This window comes from Lepidothrix coronata, unplaced genomic scaffold (assembly GCF_001604755.1).
Source record: "Lepidothrix coronata isolate B3197 unplaced genomic scaffold, Lepidothrix_coronata-1.0 Scaffold283, whole genome shotgun sequence".
Taxonomy (NCBI): domain Eukaryota; kingdom Metazoa; phylum Chordata; class Aves; order Passeriformes; family Pipridae; genus Lepidothrix; species Lepidothrix coronata.
In genome coordinates this window covers 564,119-571,627 of record NW_016690463.1, presented here as the reverse complement: position 1 = coordinate 571,627, position 7,509 = coordinate 564,119, and the positions used below count along the sequence as shown (strand labels likewise).

General features: G+C 57.2%; 3 protein-coding genes across 3 annotated transcripts; all 3 read right to left on the bottom strand.

Annotated features, from left to right (window-relative positions):
• Positions 1–1,874: 1,874 nt before the first annotated feature.
• LOC108508149 (permeability factor 2-like) lies at positions 1,875–3,211 on the bottom strand. Its single transcript, XM_017836713.1, has 4 exons — positions 3,148–3,211; positions 2,473–2,608; positions 2,108–2,191; positions 1,875–2,007 (listed from the first exon to the last, which is right to left on the bottom strand). The coding sequence occupies exons 1-4, from the start codon at positions 3,209–3,211 to the stop codon at positions 1,875–1,877; spliced, it is 417 nt and encodes a 138-aa protein (XP_017692202.1).
• A 309-nt stretch (positions 3,212–3,520) lies between these two features.
• On the bottom strand, positions 3,521–4,934 carry LOC108508173 (alveolar macrophage chemotactic factor-like). Its single transcript, XM_017836759.1, has 4 exons — positions 4,466–4,934; positions 4,150–4,279; positions 3,899–3,982; positions 3,521–3,789 (listed from the first exon to the last, which is right to left on the bottom strand). Exons 1-4 carry the CDS (start codon positions 4,527–4,529, stop codon positions 3,765–3,767), a joined length of 303 nt encoding a protein of 100 aa, XP_017692248.1. The 5' UTR covers positions 4,530–4,934; the 3' UTR covers positions 3,521–3,764.
• Positions 4,935–5,898: 964 nt separating this feature from the next.
• On the bottom strand, positions 5,899–7,509 carry LOC108508148 (interleukin-8-like). Its single transcript, XM_017836712.1, has 4 exons — positions 7,443–7,509; positions 6,996–7,125; positions 6,396–6,479; positions 5,899–5,911 (listed from the first exon to the last, which is right to left on the bottom strand). The coding sequence occupies exons 1-4, from the start codon at positions 7,507–7,509 to the stop codon at positions 5,899–5,901; spliced, it is 294 nt and encodes a 97-aa protein (XP_017692201.1).

Here is a 7,509-nt window from a genome sequence, read left to right as displayed (position 1 = left end):
ACAATGCAGCTGAATATTTTTGTTTCCTTCTTTCACTCTAAGGAGCGGGAACAAGTGTGAGCAGTCAGGGATGGCCCAGTGAGGTCTCAGAGCACCTTTCCTTCTCCAGGTATGGCCTAGTGGGGTCCCAGACAAGCTTTCCTTCCCGAGTGTCCCAGCTGTTTTGTGTTTTATGGACTAGAAATCCAAAATCTTGGACTCTTCCCCTTTCCAGAAGGCAGCTTCACCGTGATCTCCAGCATTCAGGTAACACTAGGAGGGCTGATGGGCTCCCACCTTCCCAACTCCTAAATCCACATTTGCCCTCTCAAGCTTCACTCTACAGAAGTGGTGAGCATCTGCAGCTCCCACTTAATCCCAAATATTGGGCTTTCGGAGACCAGCTTTCCACACCCAGGCTGGGGAGATGTCGGCTACAAATCGTGAGTGAGAAATTGAGGCCTCCAAAGTTCAGATCCCTTTTCTAATCTGGGGTTGGTTTTGGTCAGGGAGAAAGTGGTGTGGAAATTCAGAGTTAATTCAGAAGGTGATTTAGGGAAAGACTTGTAAGGACTCAAGGATATCCTTACCTGGCACGCTGGGACATGGGAGCAGCAGGAGGTGGTTCAGCTAAAATCAGCATCACAGAGCAGCAGGTCCTTGTCCTGCTTGGTCACCATGGAGGTGGGATGTTCTTCTGGGGGTCTTCCCAAAGTACATGCAGTTTTTTGATAAGATTACACAAGTTTGGTCACAGACCCTCCCTCCGTCCCTCTCTCTTCCCTTCAGTGTTCCAAGACGACACAAACCCCAAGAGAACCTGGTGGGAACCACTTACATCTTAACCCTCTCTGCCAAGCATCACTTTAGGTTAGAAACAATTTTAGGAGAAGATTATAAAGCTCTAGATCCAGGTATGGTGCAATCCCTCCCTGTGACAGTGAGGAAGATGAGAGTAATCCCAGTGCTTGGGCTTATCCTCTTTGGAAGCCATCCCACAGCAATTATTTTGGGAGCTTGGGGGTTTTTTTTAGTCAGATTTCTTTCTTGTGTGCTGCCTTTGCACCCGTGAGGTCCCGTCCCTGAAGAGATGGAAGTGCCCATGGAAGGGGGGAAGCTGCAATGTCACCCCCGGACATGCTTACACTACGATTTTAAGGGGATTTACGCCTTGTTTCATGGAAAGAGCAGCTTTGCTTTAAATTGAGGGTGCCCTGGGGTGGGAAATGCTGCTTGCCCTGGAGGTGGTGGCGCCTTGCCGGCTCCGTCCCTATCCGGGGGACCCTCGGAGGGTGCTGTTCCCACCTGACACAGGGACAAGGATAGGTCTCCCCGGGTTTGACACCAGCCCTCAGCACCAAACATGCGAGAGCCACAGCCTTCAACTGAGACCTGAGCAAAAAAAACAGAGAAAGTTGCTTATTCCATGAATTCCCATGGAGTGGGGACAGCAGAAACCCAGGCTCCCCTCACAGACCTGGCCTGGAGAGAATCCCAGTGCTGCCAGAGCTAAGCAGCCCAGCCTTTCCATAACCTCCGGGCAGCCGGGGAAAGGGAGGTCGTCAAAACCCCGAACCGCCCACCCCAAAAATCCCAATTTTTCCACGAATCCGGGCAGAAAGAGCCGCCACAGCTGATGGGGGGAAGCACATTCATCATTTATTGACGGTGCCCAGGCTGGGCTGCGGTAGCCTGCGGGAATATCGCGGCACGCACCACGCGGAGGGAGACGCCGGCTGCCTGGGGGGGGGTAAAGCCTTTTTTTTGGTCGGGAGGCAGGGAAAGGCTCCCGCCCCTGCCAAAACCCCGGGAGCAGGGCAAGCGCCAGCGTTGTGCCGCGACACCCGGCGTGTCTCAGCGCGGAGCGGTCGCGTCGCTGCCGTCCCAGCGGGAATTCAGCGCCTCAGGGCTGGTGGCGTGGATGGGGACGGCGGCGCGGCCGGAGCGCGGGAGCCGTGAGGGGAAGGGCACGGCCGCCGCCGAGCCTCCCGCCGCGGCCGCGCCGCCGCTGCCCTCCTGGCGGCATTCCTGCGTGTTTGGTGGGAGGGAAGAAACGGAAAGAAGGAAGGGGTGAGGAGGCAGGCATCGCCCCGCCAGGGCGTTGGAGATGCCGCTTTGTGCCGCGTACCTCTGCGTCAGCCTGTGGACGAGCAGCTGGATCCAGGGCGCCTCGGGGGCCACGCACACCCTCTTGTTTTTCTTCAGGGTGAGGCTGAAAGGCCACAAAACCCCCTCAGCCCCTTCGCACGCCCCTTCCCCAAAGCTTTTCCAACCGACAGAGAAAACTCCCCAGCACGGATATGGGCACACCCCGGACAGCAGGGAGATGGGATTTTTGGATTTGACCCAAAAGAGCCACACGGGGGGGAACCCCCTTTAAAACAGGCAGCGGCGGCCCTGCGCCTTGCAAGAGTCACCCCGACACTTGGGAGCTTCAGAGAGGACACATGCACCCACAACTTGCAGGAATTGCTTCCCAGACTTTCCACTTACATGATCTCCTTCCTCCGGCAGTGCAGACCAGGCGGCGTGACATCGATGGTGAGGATCAGTCCCAAGTTGATAACCTGGGCGGTCGATTTGATGCACTTGCACCTCATGTTGGTCAGCAGGCTCTCCAGCGACAGACCTGCGCCCCAGAGCAGCCCACACCAGATCTCAGCCCCCCGAAGGGGAGGCAGATGGGGGGGACATCCCACTCCCCATTATCCCATCCCATCCCATCCCAGACACTCGTGGGGCCACTTGCAGGGACAGGCTGGTGTTATTGGGGTTTGCAGCAAGGCTAATCCCTCCCAGCACAGCCTCTTTTCCTGTGCGTGCAGGGGGTTTAGCAGCAGGGGTTGAAAACTTAACCAATACTTTATGAATTAAACCCACTGCCCACCCACCAAGCACTCATGTTTCACAGGGGTCTGGAAGAGAAGCAACTTAAACCCATGAAACAAATCCCCCAGTCCCAGGCATCCCCCTCCAGTTTAGCCACAGGATTTAAAAGATAAACTCAAGCTCAAAGGCAGGCGAGAGACAAATTTGAAAGATAAGCTCAAAGACAGGCAAGAAACAAATCTGAAAGCTTAGCAGAGCCCACACTCAGCCCCATCTGGGACACCCAGTGCCACTATCCAGGTATTTGGAGAGGGACACGGACACCCCAAAGCCACTCACTGCCCCCAGGCACCAAGTTGCTCAGGAGCAGGAGCAGGGCCAGCACTGCCAGGAGCAGCCTCATCCTTGCTACCCGCCCAGAGCCAACGCAGGGGCTGCCTTATAGCCAGCCCTGAGGGGATTTCACAGGCTGGGAAGGGCCTGAGAGGGAGGAAAAAGGAGATGCCCCCACGCTTCAACTTCCCTGCCTTCGCTTCCCCCCCATCGCACGTGGCCCGCGAAAAAGGCGGAAACCGCCATGGCCGCCTCCTAAAACCTCCTGCTCGCCCCATGTTTTGGGGGAAAGGCTGGTGCCCCCACGCCCCTGCTGCCCCCTGAGCCCCCAGAATGCCACAGGAAGGGATGCAAGGGACGGTAACCTCAGGCTGCCACCTTTATTGGACCTGTTGGCTTGCGCTCAAAAAGGACACCCAGCGCATGGCCGCGGGGTGGGAGGGGAGGGAGGCAGGGACTGGCATGGTCAAGGGTTTAAAGGAATAAAATGCCAAGGGAAAAGGGTCTCAGGGGATCAGGCGGGAGGATGCTCCTGCTGGGACTGGGGTAAAGTGGCAGCAGGATGGGGAGGGGGGCCAGTTCTGGGCCCAGCACATCTGGCCGTCCCTCCGGTGGCAGCTTCCTCAGCGGGGACGCTCCTTCTTCCTCCTGCCAAAAGCAGAAGAGGGGAGGAACGTGTGAAGACAGGTCCCCATGGGATGCCCCTGGTCCTGCCAGGAGCCCTGTGTGCTCAGGGGGAGCGGAGGGGAGGTCTTACAGGTGAGGGAGGTCCTGCAAGAGTTTCTTCACCCAAGGGGTATCGGGATCCACGCAGACCTTCTCCAGGGATTTTAGCTTAATCCTAGAAAACACACAGGCTTTCAGCACCGTCACTTCCCCCTCCTGCAGTGGAGGGGTTTTGAGCCGCCGAACCCCCCCCCCCTTCTCATAAAAATAAGCATGACACTGAAGTAATTCAGGGAATGTGGGGGGGGAGTGGGAGGCTCGTAACCCCCGGCACACACTTACACCACCTCGAGGCGCCGGCAGCTGCTCCCCACGGGCCGGACCTCGATGCTGTCGTATTTCGCCGGGGGGATGAAGGCTCTGGTGGTTTTGCGGCAGCGGCAGCTCAGGTTGCCATTGGCTTCCAGGAGAGCTGGAGGGACACGCAGCCGCGGCCCACCCATCACCCAAAATCCCACTGCCGTCCCCAAAACCCTTCCTGTGCAATGCGTGTGCTCCCACATCTCACCGGGATCACCCGCTTTAAACCCCGGAGGCGGCAGGATAACACCCCCGAAAGCCTCATCCCCCCCCCAAGCCCGGCCGAGGGGAGCCTCACCTGCGTCCCCGGGGCGGTGGGTCGCCAGCAGCACCCCCAGCAGCAGGGCCGCCCACGCAGCCATGCCGGCCCCACCCCGGCACCGGCAGCATCCCCCTATTTGAGCCGGAAAATAGGAGAAGTGAGGCGGCACGGGCGGCCCCGGGGTCGGGGTGGTTTTCTCCCGTCCCGCTCTGTGCTGACGGAGCTCGCTGAGCTTGCAGTGAGTGCTGCCGGTCAAACGCGGCTCGGGGCTTGGCAGGGGGCCAGGCTTCCCGAAACTGGTTCCGTTTTCCCCCTTCCTAGAATGCCGGGTCTTGTGAAGAGATCAGTTGTTTCCCCCAAGTTTGTTCTTAGCCCACACAGCCCCACGAGCCCAGAGGTTTCTCTGTCCTGCATTACTATTATTACAGTAATATCTGTCCTGATATTACTATTTTCTCCTACAGCCACGTCGTCCCCCCACAAGGCGCGGACCAGCAGAGCTCTGGTGACATTTGCTTTTGGTCTTTGCCCCCAGAACTCTGCCATGTGACCTCACACCCATTCCCTTTCGGCCTGGATTGATTTTTAAAGCCTTACAGCCGCCTGCAAACCCCAGCCCCGTCGCAAACACCAGCACTTGGATGTGGGATGCATTGGCTGGATCCAGCTCCCTGCCAGGAACATCGTGGCCTCCAATCAGGACTCAGGGAAACAACAGGTTAGGATGGGAAGGACCCTCGACAAGGGGGAATAGCTTTACACTGGTAGAGGGCAGGGTTAGATGGGATTTTGGGAAGAAGGTCTTCCCTGGGAGGGTGGGGAGGCCCTGGCACAGGTTGCCCAGAGAAGCTGTGGCTGCCCCATCCCTGGAAGTGTCCAAGGCCAGGCTGGACGGGGCTTGGAGCAACCTGGGATAGTGGAAGGTGTCCCTGCCCATGGCAGGGGGATGGAACGAGATGAGCTTTAAGGTGCCTTCCAACCCAAACTGTCCTATGATTCTATGTCCTGTATTACTTCAAAGCTAGGAGATCCAGGGAAATACAACAGCAGGAAAAAATCCTGAATTTTATTGGACTTGAGCTCTCGGGACAGGACACGCCATGCTGTGCCACACAAACCCCAGCCACACACTCTGTCACTGAGCACTTTGCACAGAAAGAGTCACAAAGTCATTCCTAAAGAAGCAGGAGCAGCCCCTCACAGAGAACGGCTTCGCAGTCCACGGGCTAGTAAATAAATGAAGGATTCAGGTTCACACCGATCCGGGGACCAAACGCAGGGGGAAACACCCCCACAAAACCCACCGTGGGGCTGGGGCCAGCAGTGGGCCACCCTCCCTACAGGCACTGCCAGTGTTTCAGGAGGGGGGGGAAGCGAGGGCAGAGTGAGGAGCAGCCAGGTCTGCACACCCGGGCATCGTCCACCAGCCCGTCTCGGGGCTCTGGGCATCAACTTCCTTAGCAGGAAACTTATTTTTTCTTCCTGCGAAAAGCAGAAGGAGGAGAAATGTGTGAATGCCGAGAAAAGCGGGTCCTGGGGGGAGGAAGCTCCTGCCCCCAAGCAAAGGAAGTCACTGCCATTTCCCCAGGGTGGGAATCACTCGCTGGGACAGCCACAAACCCGGCACGGGCACGGAGTGGGGCAGTTTCCCAGCCCAGCACCGATGCGCTGCTGCACCTGCAATGAGCCAACCCTGCTCCTGCCATTGCTCCCCACCTTTTTTTTTCCTCTAAAATGTTTTTGGAGATGCAGCACTGTGCATATAAGCCAGGGAAAGCATGACCCTGGGTCGTGTGGAACTTGCACAGCAAAGAGTTGCCCCTCACTGCCTTGGGAGCGAGTCCCTTGGCCACCAGCAGCCCCCCCAGAGCCCCCCAGATCCACAAGCCCTTCTCGGGAGGGCAGATGTGCTGGAATGCTGTCCAAGGCCACCTGAGCCAAAGGGGTTTCCACCAAACCAACTCACGTGCTAGCGATACGCTTCAGCAGCTTCTTTACCCAAGGGGCTTCAGGATTCACACACACCTTCCCTGCAGCTCTTAATTTAATTCTGAAACGCAAGGAGAGCTCCTGAGCATTCCTGTCCCCTCCAAAGGCAGAGCTGATAGGCAAGAGTCAGCTTTTGCTCACAGTGCCAGAGAAAGCAGCCAGAGACAGAGGAAGCCACGGGATGGCTAGGAACAAGGAAAATGCAACACATTGCCGTGTGGAGCAAAGACTTGAAGACCAGAGCATGGTTCAAACACAGTTTTTTTCTGGAGATTTACAAATGTATCAATGCTGAGCAGTTAAGGAATTCTGGGAAAATTAGTTATGGCCCAGCGTTTAAAGATGTGCTCCCTCCAAGCTGCAAACAACCCCCTCTCCAGCACGCTCCCTGCTAAGCACCAGCATGAGGAAATCACACTTTCCCTGGCTGGAAACATTCCTTGGGGTCCTGTAGCAGGTTCCCCTGGGGTGCATTTCCACACCTCATATTTCTCAGGGAGCAAGGCAGCAGCAGTTTTGGAAAGGTTTCCAGCAAGGCAGTGTGGAAGCAGGATGGCGGCAGAAGCACAGCACTTACATGATCTCCGTGCGCCTGCAGGTGCTGCCCACGGGCCTTATCTCAATGCTCTCATATTTCTTGGGACTGATGTAGTCCGAGGTTGTCTTGGCACACCTACAGCTCAGGTTCCCGTTCACCTCCAGGATGGCTGGGAGAGAGAGAAGGGGGCAACTTACAGACACAAACCGCGCTGTTAAGAGATGCAGCAGCTCCCAGAGCCAAAGGAAGTTTCCCTTTCCATGTTTTCACCGACAGCACTGCAGGGACCACAGTAAGAAGCCGTGCCTCTGCCTCAGTTCCCTGCTCCCACACAGCTCCTGAAAGCTGAACCAGACCCTGGCAAAGGACGGCCACACTTTTTCCCTCAGCTAAACAGGCAGGAAGATCCCAGTCTCCTCCAGTCCCTGGATGCAGGTGATGCCCACCCACAGCAGGGAGTTGACAGCAAAGCCACCCGGAGCTCACCTGCGTGGGCTGAGTGGGACATCAGCAGCAGCAGCAGCAGCAGCCAGGGGAGCACGGGGACTCCCAT

Bases quoted from the DNA above. Each gene is read 5' to 3' on its own strand.
- LOC108508173 (XM_017836759.1), bottom strand. From the start codon at position 4,529: ATGGCTGCGTGGGCGGCCCTGCTGCTGGGGGTGCTGCTGGCGACCCAC. The intron at 3,983-4,149 runs GTAAGTGTGTGC...TGTGTTTTCTAG, and splicing joins TGCCGGCGCCTCGAGGTGGT to GATTAAGCTAAAATCCCTGG. The intron at 3,790-3,898 runs GTAAGACCTCCC...TGCTTTTGGCAG, and splicing joins TTGCAGGACCTCCCTCACCT to GAGGAAGAAGGAGCGTCCCC.
- LOC108508148 (XM_017836712.1), bottom strand. From the start codon at position 7,509: ATGGGAGTCCCCGTGCTCCCCTGGCTGCTGCTGCTGCTGCTGCTGATG. The intron at 7,126-7,442 runs GTGAGCTCCGGG...TCTCTCTCCCAG, and splicing joins GTCCCACTCAGCCCACGCAG to CCATCCTGGAGGTGAACGGG. The intron at 6,480-6,995 runs GTAAGTGCTGTG...CTTGCGTTTCAG, and splicing joins TGCAGGCGCACGGAGATCAT to AATTAAATTAAGAGCTGCAG.
- LOC108508149 (XM_017836713.1), bottom strand. From the start codon at position 3,211: ATGAGGCTGCTCCTGGCAGTGCTGGCCCTGCTCCTGCTCCTGAGCAAC. The intron at 2,609-3,147 runs GTGAGTGGCTTT...TCTGGGGCGCAG, and splicing joins CAACTTGGTGCCTGGGGGCA to GTCTGTCGCTGGAGAGCCTG. The intron at 2,008-2,107 runs GTACGCGGCACA...CCAAACACGCAG, and splicing joins GTCCACAGGCTGACGCAGAG to GAATGCCGCCAGGAGGGCAG.